Source organism: Polistes fuscatus, unplaced genomic scaffold, assembly GCF_010416935.1.
Source record: "Polistes fuscatus isolate 324 unplaced genomic scaffold, CU_Pfus_HIC Scaffold9, whole genome shotgun sequence".
NCBI classification, from domain to species: domain Eukaryota; kingdom Metazoa; phylum Arthropoda; class Insecta; order Hymenoptera; family Vespidae; genus Polistes; species Polistes fuscatus.
In genome coordinates, this window is record NW_025113173.1 from 3,762,454 (window position 1) to 3,777,802 (window position 15,349).

General features: G+C 32.3%; 1 protein-coding gene and 1 long non-coding RNA gene across 2 annotated transcripts in view; both read left to right on the top strand.

Moving 5' to 3' along the window:
- The first annotated feature begins 1,778 nt into the window (after positions 1-1,778).
- LOC122525709 lies at positions 1,779-3,671 on the top strand. The gene is made up of 2 exons (XR_006305865.1): positions 1,779-1,813; positions 3,496-3,671. It is a non-coding gene; the product is annotated as an uncharacterized LOC122525709 (long non-coding RNA).
- Positions 3,672-3,759: 88 nt separating this feature from the next.
- The window catches only part of LOC122525732, a 94,191-nt gene continuing 82,601 nt past the window's right edge, over positions 3,760-15,349 (top strand). The window contains exon 1 of the mRNA XM_043648659.1: positions 3,760-3,799. Coding sequence (XP_043504594.1) covers positions 3,797-3,799 — 3 coding nt within the window. The 5' untranslated portion in view covers positions 3,760-3,796. The remainder of the gene's footprint in view (positions 3,800-15,349) is intronic.

Sequence of the window (15,349 nt, forward strand, 5' to 3'; positions counted from 1 at the left end):
ACCAATCATATTCGTTCCATGCCTTTTACCAAAGATTTTCGAGCCGAATAAATGTAACAGCAAATTGACCATACATATCCGATCAATCTTTAATCAAATTTCTATCATTCAAACGAAAATGATACTCCACTTTTCCTTTCGATCTATCATATTCTCTCTTTCTCTCCACCGTTAGTATTTTTTTTGTTTGGTCGTTGTCACTTTTCCGAGGCAAGTTGACAAATGTTTCGAAAAACAAACGAGAAAAGTAATAAAAGTAAAGAAAGGAAAAAAAGAAGTGGAAGTAGTAGAAGAAGAAGAAGAAGAAGAAGAAGAATTCTAGCACGGATTATCCCTCTTCAAGAATACAAGCTTTCCAAACTTCTCTCTTTTCTTACTTTCAGTTTTGGTGGTGGTGGTGGTCGTGGTTATGGTAGGTGTAGTTTCGGTTGAAGCCGAACAAGAAAGAAAGAAAGAAAGAAAGAGGGAAAAAAAGAGAGGAAGAAGAAGAAAAAAAAATATAGAATTCTTTCGTAGAAGAGTGAGGGGGGATGGGGGTTGGATGGGGGTTGGATGGGGGTTGAGAAAGATCCGCATCAACTCCGTTCATACGTCCATCCAACTGTCTCGGTGGATGACATCGAGCTAATACAGGCTTGCTTACACGCGCTTTACACGGGCCTCTGGCGACGCACGAACCCTCTTCTTCTCTTCCTTCACCTCTACGTCCTCCCCCTCAACCTTCCCCCCACCCTCCCACCTTCCCCATCTCGTGTTGGATAGCAGCGAGATATCTGTCAAGCTCCCCAACAGTGAAAAGCATTCTCCTGGTAGGGTGTACACCTCGCTTCTTCTTCGTACGACGCTCCTACCACCTCACCCAGGGGGGTTTAGGGGGTTTAGGGGGTTAGGGGGTTTAGGGAGAGTCCACCCTCTCTCCCCATTTCGTCCTCCCTGCCAACACTACCTTCACCACCACTAATACTAGTACTACTACTACTACTACTACCTTCGTCAGACATCATTTTTCATATCTTCAGCTGAGAAATATATCCACCAGCATCGACGAACTGACATCTTCCTCCTCGTCCCTGACACCAACAATGTTCAGCGTTGATTGAATCGTCGAACGTCACGACACCTTCTTTTTTCCTTTTTTTTTCTTCTTTTTTTTTCTTTTTTTTTCTTTTTTATCCTGACGCGTGAGATTCTTACGCGTCATTCTTTCCGTCCCCTTTTTCTCTTCTTTTTTCTTTTCTTTTCTTTTCTTTTCTTTTCTTTTCCTTATTCTTAACGTAACGTTTAATGGTCCTTTTTGATTTTTCTTTTTCTTTTTCTTTTTCGTGAAGATAATTTGAGTGCTTACGCGTCATCGAGAATGCAGTACGCGATCGAAACTGATTGGAATTTCACGACGCTTCTTTAACTTTTTAAAGTAACGTGTGTTACTTTTCTATTTTTATTCTTTATATTTTGTTACTCTTCTTTTTTTTTAATTCTTAAATTCAGTAGATTTCATTGAAGAATACGATCGGTGATGGAAACAAATTGGTTTTCATTACGAAATCTATCATGGAATCTCCCCAAAATGATGTTTGACAAGAAAATCAAAGTATCCTGAATATTAACCCTTTAAACACGGAGCCTGACTAACGAAATGATTTTTCAGTTAATATTTAACTATTTTGATTAAATAAAAAAGAAAAGAAAGTAAAAAAATTGCAAGCCAAGGAAGCACGAAAAAATTGATAAGCTCATTTATGCATTTTTAATCAACGCGAATTGCTTTCGTTGGACGCATATATGCGCCCATAGCACTCAAAGGATTAAAGAAGTAAAGAAAACATTTATCATTCGTTATTGGATTATAGTGTAAGAATGTTCTATAGTTTGTTATTATTATTTCCAGGTTTGCTAGTACAACGCGAATTGCTTTCGTTGGACGCATATATGCGCTCATAGCACTCAAAGGATTAAAGAAGTAAAGAAAGTTTTTATCATTCGGTATTGGATTATAGTACAATGTTCTATAGTATGTTATTATTATTTCCAGGTTTACTAGTACAACGCGAATTGCTTTCGTTGGACGCATATATGCGCCCATAGTACTCAAAGGATTAAAAAAGTAAGAAACATTTATCATTCGGTATTGGATTATAGTACAATGTTCTATAGTTTTTATTATTATTTCCAGGTTTACTAGTACAACGCGAATTGCTTTCGTTGGACGCATATATGCGCCCATAATACTCAAAGGATTAAAGAAGTAAAGAAAACATTTATCATTCGTTATTGGATTATAGTGCAAGAATGTTCTATAGTTTGTTATTATTTTTCCAGGTTTACTAGTACAACGCGAATTGCTTTCATTGGACGCATATATGCGCTCATAGTACTCAAAGGATTAAAGAAGTAAAGAAAACATTTATCATTCGTTATTGGATTATAGTACAAGAATGTTCTATAGTTTGTTATTATTATTTCCAGGTTTACTAGTACAACGCGAATTTCTTTCGTTGGACGCATATATGCGCCCATAGTACTCAAAGGATTAAAGAAGTAAAGAAAACATTTATCATTTGTTATTGGATTATAGTGCAAGAATGTTCTATAGTTTGTTATTATTATTTCCAGGTTTACTAGTACAACGCGAATTGCTTTCGTTGGACGCATATATGCGCCCATAACACTCAAAGGATTAAAGAAGTAAAGAAAACATTTATCATTCGTTATTGGATTATAGTACAAGAATGTTCTATAGTTTGTTATTATTATTTCCAGGTTTACTAGTACAACGCGAATTGCTTTCGTTGGACGCATATATGCGCCCATAGTACTCAAAGGATTAAAGAAGTAAAGAAAACATTTATCATTCGGTATTGGATTATAGTGCAAGAATGTTCTATAGTTTGTTATTATTATTTCCAGGTTTACTAGTACAACGCGAATTGCTTTCGTTGGACGCATATATGCGCCCATAACACTCAAAGGATTAAAGAAGTAAAGAAAACATTTATCATTCGGTATTGTATTATAGTGCAAGAATGTTTTATAGTTTGTTATTATTTTTTCCAGGTTTACTAGTACAACGCGAATTGCTTTCATTGGACGCATATATGCGCCCATAATACTCAAAGGATTAAAGAAGTAAAGAAAACATTTATCATTCGTTATTGGATTATAGTGCAAGAATGTTCTATAGTTTGTTATTATTTTTTCCAGGTTTACTAGTACAACGCGAATTGCTTTCATTGGACGCATATATGCGCTCATAGCATTCAAAGGATTAAAGAAGTAAAGAAAACATTTATCATTCGGTATTGGATTATAGTACAAGAATGTTCTATAGTTTGTTATTATTATTTCCAGGTTTACTAGTACAACGCGAATTGCTTTCGTTGGACGCATATATGCGCCCATAATACTCAAAGGATTAAAGAAGTAAAGAAAACATTTATCATTCGTTATTGGATTATAGTGCAAGAATGTTCTATAGTTTGTTATTATTATTTCCAGGTTTACTAGTGTGTCATTCTATCTGTGCATATGTATTATTGAAAATAGTTTTATATTACTGAGAAAAAAAAAATCATGTTTATGGGAATGTTCGATATTCCGTAGTGACAATCGCGACGATAAAAATATACGTTAAGTGCAGACGTCGTTGTCGTAAGATTCTCATAGAGAAAGAATGTAGAAGAAGAAAAGAAAGAGACAGGAAGAGGGAAATAAAGGAGGGAAAGAGGAAGAATGAGAGGGAGTTATCGAGGGATCGTTGAAGTTAGGTGGCGATATCCAGCAAAGGGGAACTGCATTAATGGTAAGAATATGTCGATTGCTTATTCCATCTTGCCAGAGACGTAAACTCCTCGGTGCGAACGCCGCAGGTAAGCAATTTGCGATGGTAAATTCAAAGGAGGGACTTGGGAGGCTCCGGGAACCATGCTTTAATGGAATTCCTCTGTTGCTGACACCTTTTTTTTTTTATCCTTGTTTCCAAGTCGAAAAGCTATAGTTGGTGCTTAGTATTATAAATAAGAGAAACAAGTATTTCTCGCGTATGGGGGGGATATATGGGGTATCCCATATAACACTAAGTCGCGATTTTTCGAGCACTTGCGATAACCTGACGAAAAAATACTTTAAACGAAAGTTCATCTGTTTTGGATCGATTATACATTGCAATAAAAATATGTTCATAAATATTTTTTCTTCTAATGTTTTTTAGGGTTACTTTTATTTTTCTAAATGGCACTTAGTATTTTTGACTTTGCAGTATTATAGTCCGTATAAATACGAATTCAACGATATAGTATGCTATGAACTTTGAATGACCATGAAAGTAAAGAAATAAAAATTTCAAGAAAAAATTATTTTACTTGTCGCCTGCGAACAAAGGGCACAAGTGCTTTTAAAAACAAACAACTTACTTAATGATTTTTATATGAAATTAAAGTACACTCTATTTTCTACGCTTAGAATACTTTGTCATGTTATAAATCGGTCTACAAAGGTTCATAAAATGTCAGAGAAATGCAATGCTGTAAATTGTGCATTTTTGCAATTTCTTTCAAAAGTTTTGTTAAATAAATATAGAAAAATGTTTGAATGTTTAATTGAATTCGTAAAATATATTGCAATACTTAACGAATAAAGTGAGAAATCAAAAATTGTAAAAGACAGGATGGTGAAAAATATATTTCATAATATTTCGATAGAAGGAATAATCAAGAATGGTAAAAAAAAAAAAAAAAGAAAAAAAAGAAAAAAGCGTAATCAGGATTCGTTAAGAAATACATGATAAGAGAGCTTTCCGTTCGATCGATTAGCTTTCTCAGTCGTAGGATTTCAATCATAATGATTTAATAATCCTCCCTCGCCTAGCTTTAATTCCGTCAAACAAAGATTGAAGAAGCGAAATCTCTAGTAAGATTTAAACTCCGAGTGAAATACCCGTTTCCTTAATTCAATGAACAGCGGAGACACACTTGGAGGAATATTTAGTTGAGCGTGGGGAGGTCCGTTAAATGTTCGAGTGTACTAATGAAGCACGAGTAGAAAAACGTGTCGGCGTTGGTTAAGAACGTTTTGCAGTTATTCTACTAATTTGTCTCTTGCTTGCTTGCTTGCATGGAGTAAAATACAGTTGGATTATTCTTTTAACAAAGCACCAGGTAATTGCCATTAGTATCCTCGAAACATGATCCGCGTCATCATCGTAAGTGCACTCGAGTTAGACGTCCTTTACCTCGGTCATCATTTTTTTTTTTTCTAAACCCGTAAAAACGCTACTTTATCAGATTTAAAAGCGTACACGAAGCTCGACACAACTTTTTACGTATACATATATACACATAAACATATATACATACTTAACTCGTATTATTATGCTGTCGCATGTTTCTTCTCGCCTTTATAAGCGTAGGTTTTCTTTTCTTCTTCGGAAAGACATTTACCTTCCGCAAAATTACAAAATCGCAGATATTACCTTTCCCACTTTCCTACTATATTTTCTTTTAGTTTCGTTTTACTTTTCTTTTCTATTCTTTTCTTTTCTTTTCCCCTCATAAGCGCATTAGTTTCACCACTTTCCTGAGAAAATTCACGAAAGGTGGCTGGAGGAGGTCGGACTACCTACACTGTCGTGACAATGACATTTTGCATTATTCTAAATCTCTTTCCCCCTCTCCTCCCCCCCTCTTCTCGTCACGCTATTATCCTTTACAAAATGTCATCCGAGTATTCCGTCTCGTCGTCAAAAGAGTTTACGAAAATGTCACAGTGTAATGATATCGTCTATTTTATTATTTTCCATAATCAACCATATATAATATATATAATTCACATATATAATTCCATAATTCTTTCTGTACTCTCTTATTAATATTATTACATATATATTTTTTTGATATATATATCAATAAATCATAATAAAAATTTCAGTTGCTGATGAAGTCCCAATAAACGGACAAAACGAACAACTAAATCAAACTAACGTTCAAAAACAATTTCTAACCCGTTTAAATTTCCTAAGATACCTATTGTAATAATTTTATTTTCTAAGATAAGATAAAAAATCAATTAAACATTATTACATTTAATAATAATAATTTCTTTTTCACATACATGGATAAAACTAAATGGATAAACAAAATTTCAGTTGCTGATGAAGTCCCAATAAATGGACGAAACGAACAACTAAATCAAACTAACGTTCAAAAACAATTTCTAACCCGTTTAAATTTCCTAAGATACCTATTGTAATAATTTTATTTTCTAAGATAAGATAAAAAATCAATTAAACATTATTACATTTAATAATAATAATTTCTTTTTCACATACATGGATAAAACTAAATGGATAAACAAAATTTCAGTTGCTGATGAAGTCCCAATAAATGGACAAAACGAACAACTAAATCAAACTAACGTTCAAAAACAATTTCTAACCCATCCAAATTTCCTAAGATACCAATTTTAATAGTTTCATTTTCTAAGACAATATAAAAAATCAATTAAACATTATTACATTTAATAATAATAATTTCTTTTTCACATACATGGATAAAACTAAATGGATAAACAAAATTTCAGTTGCTGATGAAGTCCCAATAAAAGAAACGAAACGAACAACTAAATCAAACTAACGTTCAAAAACAATTTCTAACCCATCCAAATTCCCTAAGATACCTATTTTAATAATTTTATTTTCTAAGATAAGATAAAAAATCAATTAAACATTATTACATTTAATAATAATAATTTCTTTTTCACATACATGGATAAAACTAAATGGATAAACAAAATTTCAGTTGCTGATGAAGTCCCAATAAATGGACAAAACGAACAACTAAATCAAACTAACGTTCAAAAACAATTTCTAACCCGTTTAAATTTCCTAAGATACCTATTGTAATAATTTTATTTTCTAAGATAAGATAAAAAATCAATTAAACATTATTACATTTAATAATAATAATTTCTTTTTCACATACATGGATAAAACTAAATGGATAAACAAAATTTCAGTTGCTGATGAAGTCCCAATAAATGGACAAAACGTACAACTAAATCAAACTAACGTTCAAAAACAATTTCTAACCCGTTTAAATTTCCTAAGATACCAATTTTAATAGTTTTATTTTCTAAGACAAGATAAAAAATCAATTAAACATTATTACATTTAATAATAATAATTTCTTTTTCACATACATGGATAAAACAATGAAATCAAATCAATTTCATTAGATATTATCACCTTAAGATAATACGCACAAGGATCGTAGATAAAATTTCAAATCAGGACGTTTGATTTAACATTAGATGATCTTTATTTCCTTAATTTTAATGGCTATCGTTCTAGAGAAAACGAAGTATAGTCGAAGTAAAGCAGACAGTACAGGTATAATTTGCAGTCATTTAACTTTCTCTCTCTCTCTCTCTGTCTCTCTTTCTCTTTCCTGTATCGATCCTTTAACAAGTTGACATCTCTCTCTCTCTCTCTCCCTTTGTCTGTATTTCTGTCTTTCTCTCGTCTCCAAGCACCTTTTCTATGTACCTACTCGCCTACTCCTATCCCCCTCCTCCTCCTCCTCCTCCTCTTTCACCTTCTTCACTTCCTCCTCCTCTTCCTCTTTCCACCTCTTTCCTTTTCCACCTCCAATTCCAATAGCAGGAGTAAATTATTGCTCGCTGCAATCCCGAACGGAACCGTTAATCCTCCTTAGAACGAAATTGAGGAACGCATTCGTTTGGAAACGTCAGGAAAATTGCAAAGTTTTATGACGCGAAAACTCGTAGCAGTAAGCCGCAGGCGATACTCGACGCGGAATGCGTTTTGCCTTGGAACTTGCTCCTAGTGGCGGTTTTCTTCTCCTACGAACGGTGGCTGATTATATCCTGCAACGGTTTGCACTATGATCGTCGTCTCGCTCAAAACTCGTTTGTAACGTTCCACGATATTACATAATGTAATGTCATTTTTTTTATTTTTTTTATTTTACGCTTTAACCCCCTTCCCCCCACCCCCACCCTCCTCCTCTCGTTTTCTTTATTTCTTTCATTCTTTCTTTCATTCTTTGAAAGCTCTTTTACGAAATATCCACGTCATTTCCCTACTCCCACCATTTCATCTCGTCTCCTTCTATTTCTGTAATAACAATAATAACAACAACAACAACAACAATAACGACGACGAGGAGGAGGAGAAGGAGAAACGTTGGAAAAACTTCAAGAATATCAAAGTATTTTCAATGTAAAAAACGTTGTTGCCAACGCTCGGACTTCTTTCTCTCTGTGTGGATAATGCTCGTTATTCAGAAAGCTGAGCTTACAAAATTACGGTTAAATTTACACCCCCTCGCTTGCTTGCTTGCTTTTTTTTCTTTTTTGTTTTTACTTAAACGTGCCTCCCCGATTGACTTCGTTTCGCGTTTTATATATTTTTATTTCTGTTACTTTTCTCTCTCTCCCACTCTCTCCCTCTTTATTTCTTTTTCTTTTTATTTTACGAGAAAAGAAGCGGAAAGGACTATTAAGCTTGCCCGGCTAAATCCGCGTAACTTTCCTCGTTTTAACCGACTTTTTTCTTAACTCTTGCGGTTCCCAACTTATCGACGTTTTTAATGCGAAACAATTGTTTGTCACGAACTCTCATAATCAGCTTGAGTATTTATTTATAACATATTATTATTATTATCATTATTATTATTATTATTATGACTATACGTTTATTACGTATTTCGCGTTAACCCAATTTCTCTTTCCTTGTTTATTGACATCTCTCGAGAATAAAACAATGCATATACGTATGTATGATATCTGTATATGTATATGTTTATGTATACGTGTATGAATATTCGTGAGAAGAGTCTTCAAGTCAGGTTGGTTGTACGTGTAAGGTCTTCTCGATTCGTCCTCGTCCTCGTCCTCGTCCTCATCGTCCTGTTAGTTGCATTCAGTAGAATACTAGAAGTAATATGGCGTCTCGTAAAACGAAGGGGTTGGATCTTAGAGAGATCGCCATCGTGTATACGTTAGCACGATTCTCGACTTCTCTTGCATCCCCCTTCCCCCTATTCTCCCTCTTCTCACCCCTTTTCACCCCCCTCTACCCTCTTTACCTTCCCTTGGCATCGTTGGCAACCGCGTCAATAGCATGCCGGAGAGTGATGAATATTTTAGTTGGCCGAAACAACAACATTACTCTACGGTGATGTTTGTACAGCGCACTTTGGTGGTGCCGTATTTACGAAGGAATTAACAAACTCTCTACAATCGAGAAGTCAATCGTATCTACAAAGATAAAGGAACAGGATTTAGATGGACTAGAAAATGAGGATAAAGTTTAAATGCCGAATTGGAAAAGGTAAAGGGTTGACTATGGTATATGTATTATGGATAGGAAACAAAGGGATGATAAGTGATTGTTGTTTTTATTGTTTATTATTATTCGTTATAAAAGAAGTGATATGTTAATTTGATTTTTTTCTTTTTCGTGGTAGATTGAAATTGATATTGTTTTTTGTTTAGAATCGATGATGTTGTAAGTAATTGTAATTGGTAGAATTATTTGATATAAGAAACTTTTTTGCGTTATTACACGGCTAATTGAATTGTAAATCACGTTGATTGTAAAGTTATTTTTAGATTTGAAGGTAAAGGTAATTGTTGAAATTATTTTTCGAATAATTCACAATAGATATTTGTTTATAATTATATATAAATTATTCTAATCGTGTATAATTTTTGAAATTTAATATTTTATGATATATTTTTTATTTGGGAGATACTGTTTCATGTATTAATATTTCAAAATATTTGGTATTTAAAATATCTGTTACTGTAAATGAATAATTTTTAGTCAAATTCAGATTTTTCAAACCTTTTAATTATTATTCGTTATAAAAGAAATGATATGTTAATTTGGTTTTTTCTTTTTCGTGGTAGATTGAAATTGATATTGTTTTTTGTTTAGAATCGATGATGTTGTAAGTGATTGTAATTGGTAGAATTATTTGATACAAGAAACTTCTTTGGATTGTTTTCTTGCGTTATTATACGGCTAATTGAATTGTAAAGTCATTTTGAGATTTGAAGGTAAGGGTAATTGTCGAAATTATTTTTCGAATAATTCACAATAGATATTTGTTTATAATTATATATAAATTATTCTAATCGTGTATAATTTTTGAAATTTAATATTTTATGATATATTTTTTATTTGGGAGATACTGTTTCGTGTATTAATATTTCAAAATATTTGCTATTTAAAATATCTGTTACTGTAAATGAATAATTTTTAGTCAAATTCAGATTTTTCAAACCTTCGGACTCAATTTTTATTAATGGTCGTGTTTGATATCCATTTATATTTTATTCGTAGGAAAAAGTTTGCGGTTAGATGAAATACTGCACGGTAAAACGTATCATTTTGGTTAGCTTACCTTTTAATAATTTTTGTTCCAAACGAAAATTAAAAAATAAATGGAAAAATAGTCGACCGAGAAATATACGCTGTAACGGCAAATAATATTTTTGATTGCATTAAATGTTATACACGCGATTTTAAACAGTACGAACCAGATAACTCTTATTTGGTCAGACATATTTAAAGAGTTAATATCCGAAAAGCTAACTTTGCAAGTTTAATTTTAAGATGAGAACGAATTAATTTGATTCGTTTCAAGAAAATACAATTAACAAATACAAATGTTATATTTGAACGAGAATTATTATACGAATAAAGTATCATACCGTATTTTAATGATTCAACAGATAATAACAATCAATAAACAAAATATTTATATTAACGTCAACGTATTTGATCAATGATAAAAATGTTTCCCCGTTTTAAAACAATACGAACGAGAGAGCGATACGTTTTATCAAATTATCGATTCCATTCGTAAACAATCGGAGACGCGTACGTTAAATAAATTTCAAATATCTATAATAATATATTCTTCCGACAAATTAACTTCTATAAATAATACACCACCACGACTGACTTACATTCAAAATCAATAAGACTAATTATTGCGAATCGCTAACGTCGAACAAAAAAAAAAACAAAACAAAACAAAAATATTCATCGCAATCGTAACTGATTCTACGAAACAATTAATTACACATAAAATATCTCATTCCTCATTTGCCCCATACAATCGAGTCGATTAATAAAATATAACAGTCGATAAATAAGTAAAGAATTAATTAAAACAGAAAGATACCCACTTATTTATAAATCAATTCGACGTATACATAAATATAAATTAAATGTCATTTATATTCAGATAGATAGATAAAAAATAAATAAAATAAATTAGAGAGTCCAATGAATATATATAAAAAAAAAATAAAATAAAATTGCAGTGTGTTAGAAAGGGACAACGATAAAAGAAGACCGGGGAATGAATGAAAGAAAAAGAACAAGAAAAATAAATAGAAATAGAACGAAGAAATTTATTTCGACGTTTAACCAATACGCGACGAAGAAGAAACGGCATGCATAGCGTATTTTGTCCCCCTTACCCTTTCCCATTCCCTTTACCAACCCTTCCTTAATCTATAATATATAATTCCTTCCATCTAGGAAGCCCTTTACGAACTACGAAGTTCAACGACGACGTTGGCGCCGTTCGTTTGCCAGATGAACACCCCCCCTTCACACTCCTCGAACCCCTAACCCCCAACCACCCTTCCACCCCCATTTCGACTAGGTATTTCCTCGAGCTAACTCTACGAGGTAGCTCAAGAAACTCGCGAGAGCTCATCGGGCCATTCACGCGATCCGAAACTAAACAACCGTGAAGTAATTTGGCCGAGCCGAATCGTTTGACGTGATAAAGTCCAATTAAGCAACGCGATTGGGTGCGCAAACGCGCGTGATAGAAACGAAAAAAAAAAAGAAAAAAAAGTAGAGATAGAGATAGAAAAATAGAAGAGATAGAAAAATAATACCGCATCGGCGTCTAACTTTCAATTATCCCAAACACAACGAATTTATATTTTATTTTTTTTAAACTCTCACATATTTTTACTTTGTTTTTATTATACGCGTACAATACGATGTATAAGAAGAGAAACAAAAATAGAAACGGATGCATATAAATCGAACAAATAATGAAATAAGAAGTAGTAAAAAGAAATTCACTTAATTATCAATTATACCAACTACGAATTTATATTTTATTTTTTTATATTCACAAATTTTTCCTTTATCTGAATATAAATATTATATTTATTTATATTCATATATAATATTAATATCAATATAATATTATATATATTATATAATTTTATATATATTATATATATTATAGAATATTATATAATATTAATATAATATTATATTTATATTCATAATATATATATATAATATAATATTTCCTTTATCTGAAATAAGAAATAGTAAAAAGAAATTCACTTAACTATCAATTACCAATACGAATTTATATTTTATTTTTTAAACTTAAAAATTTCTAATTTGTTTTTATTATACGCGTGCAATACGATGTATAAGAAGAAAACAAAAAATAGAAACGGATGAATATAAATCGAACAAATAATGAAATAAGAAATAGTAAAAAGAAATCTTTTATGTTTTCCGTCCAATTGATGTTATACCAACTGTTATGCAAACGGATTTGTTCCTGTCCACTCACATCTTATTTATTTTGTTTTTCTTAGATTTACAGGAGACTTGCATACGAGTGTTTCACCTTTGGAGAAACATATGCAACTATAGATAGGTATGCACGAAGGGAAACTTTACTCCACCTCTCCCTTCTTCTTCTTCTTCTTCTTCTTCTTCACGTCCTTCACTATTTCCTTTTCTATTTCCTTCTATCTTGTTCTTGTTCCTTCTCACACGAGCTTCATCTTCACCTTTCGATTCTCACGGTTCTCGGTTCCTAGATTACAAGCAGCATCTCTCGGCCGGTTTGCGAGTATCCACCAGCATCTCTCTCTCTCTCTCTCTCTCTCTTTCTCTCTTCCTTTTACTTCCGTTTCCACCGACATCGTAATACACGCGAGAGAGAGCTTTGGGTACTGTTGCCCGAATGAAATTGAAACGGAAATTCTCCGTCTATTCTCAAGCTTTTCCTAGGAAATAGATAAGAACAAGAAAAAAGAAAAAAGATAAAGGAAATAAGATAAAGAAGGGATAGGAAAGAGAAAAAAAGGAAGTAACGTTGCAACGGTGCAACGGTGCAACCGTGCAAAATATTGTAGATCGATTTTTTTCGTCGCTTCATCAGTGTAAGTAGAAACGCTTTCAGCATAATCCGTGCAAAAAAGCGCTTACTCCAGTAGACGAAATTTTAATACAACTCGAATCAAATGGAAAATTCGATGAAAACTATATAAAGAGTGGAAGAAAAAAAAACAAAGAGAGAGAGAGAACAAAAAGAAACTGGTGTGTGTACTTATGTACGCACGTAAGAAGTTATACTTCTTTGCTGTACCAAAACGAACATAACCTCAATAACCTCAAAAATAACTTCCAAAAAAAACTTCAAAAAAAAAAAATAATTATTATTATTATATATAAATATATATATATGAGCCGTTTATTTTGAAAGTGGCCTAACTCCATATAACCTTAAATTGAGATATTTAAAGGTTTGCGTTTCAATGCAATTAAAAATATACGTAAAGAATAACAATGAGTTATGTTGCTTAAGTATATCTAAAGGTGTTAAATTTACAGTTCCTATTAAAATAATGACAATTATTAAGTGAATAATATGCGTTTTCTTAGCAAGAATGGAGTTAGGCCACTTTCAAAATTAACAACCAGATTCGTTATAAAATTTGAAGAAACCGAAGTTTATTCAACATAATTTAAGATGCTTCAAATTGCGAAATAACAATACTTATTTTATTTTACATATCTTTGTAACACTTTAAAAACATAAATTATGCGATTCAAAATATTTTTTACAAACATAAATTACAAAACAATTTTCTACTCATCTACATTTTGTGTATGTGAAAGGGATTTAAAGAAATCATGATGTTCCGGTGGTATATATCGTAATAAGTGAATTATGTCCTTGAATTTTGCGGTTGTAATTTGTCTTATATTTTTATACAGTGGTGTCAATACAATATTTTCGAACTTTCTTGGTCTACCCCGACGTGGTATTAAATTCAGGACTTTCAAATTTTCGTTCTCATTCATTGATGTCTTATAGAAAATCTTATTCATTTTTGACAAAACGCATCCAACATATTTTTAACCAGTTTATTGGTTCTCCGTTAGAATTCTTGACCCTTTTAAAAATTGCGTCTTCTAATAATTTTGTTGATACAAAATCTTCTTGTCTCATTTCATGTACAATAAGGTTATTACCTTTCCGACACTTTTTGATAATATTGTAATACTCTCGGGGGACAAACAGTAAATTATTTTTTTTAATGCCATTTCTAACACACCAAAATCTCTACTCCTAATGGAGTTTGGCCACTTTCAAAATAAACGGTTCAGTGATTCAACTAACTCTGAAAACTTATGTGTCCAGAATTACGTATTTACTCGGAATATAAAAAATCTTAAATGCTTCATTGATAGATAATTTGAAGCTGTACATGTTACCGTGGGTAACCAGAAAAAATGAAAAATGGAGTTAGGCCACTTTTAAAATAAACGGCTCATATATAAGAAAGAATAAAAAAAGAAAAAGAAAATATGAAAATATAGATATCAGTCCACACTAAATATAAGAGAGATATATCGAATTACTTGACGCGTCAACAGCTATGGCGCGGTTACAGCATTAGTTCTCGCTTCGATCATTTAAGTAAAGCAGCGCTGAGTACGATTAGTATTTGGATGGGTGACCCGCTTGAGAAAAAAGGGGGGAAGAAAAAGAGAAGACAACTTCATGCCGTATACTTGAAAACGCTTTGCCGCGCTTCGTAAATACTTGACAAACTTCATGGTGTCGTTTTTCCAGACGTTCGGAACAAAATCATTCCCCATTACATTTTCCCCAACGCGCCAAAAAAAGTATAACTTCAATAATTTTGTACAGGTGTATATTACATCGACGTGTAAATTTGATTTTTATTTATTTTTCTCTAACCGATGTTCGTAATAAAAGTACAAATGATTACATCTGTTTCTTCGTAAATCCTTACAAAATTGTAAATAAATCTTTGGTCGACAGGATATACAGGATATACAGGAAAGATGTTATGAAATTAGAAGTATGTATCACTTTTTCCTCGACGATCCATCATCCTTCGTTTAATCGTTTAGGAAGATGGTATATATCCACTTAAAGTAAAGGAAAGGTCTTTCTCTCGTCCTTCATATCAAACGAAATCTCAGCAGCCTATAGTACATTTCCTCTCCCTTTTC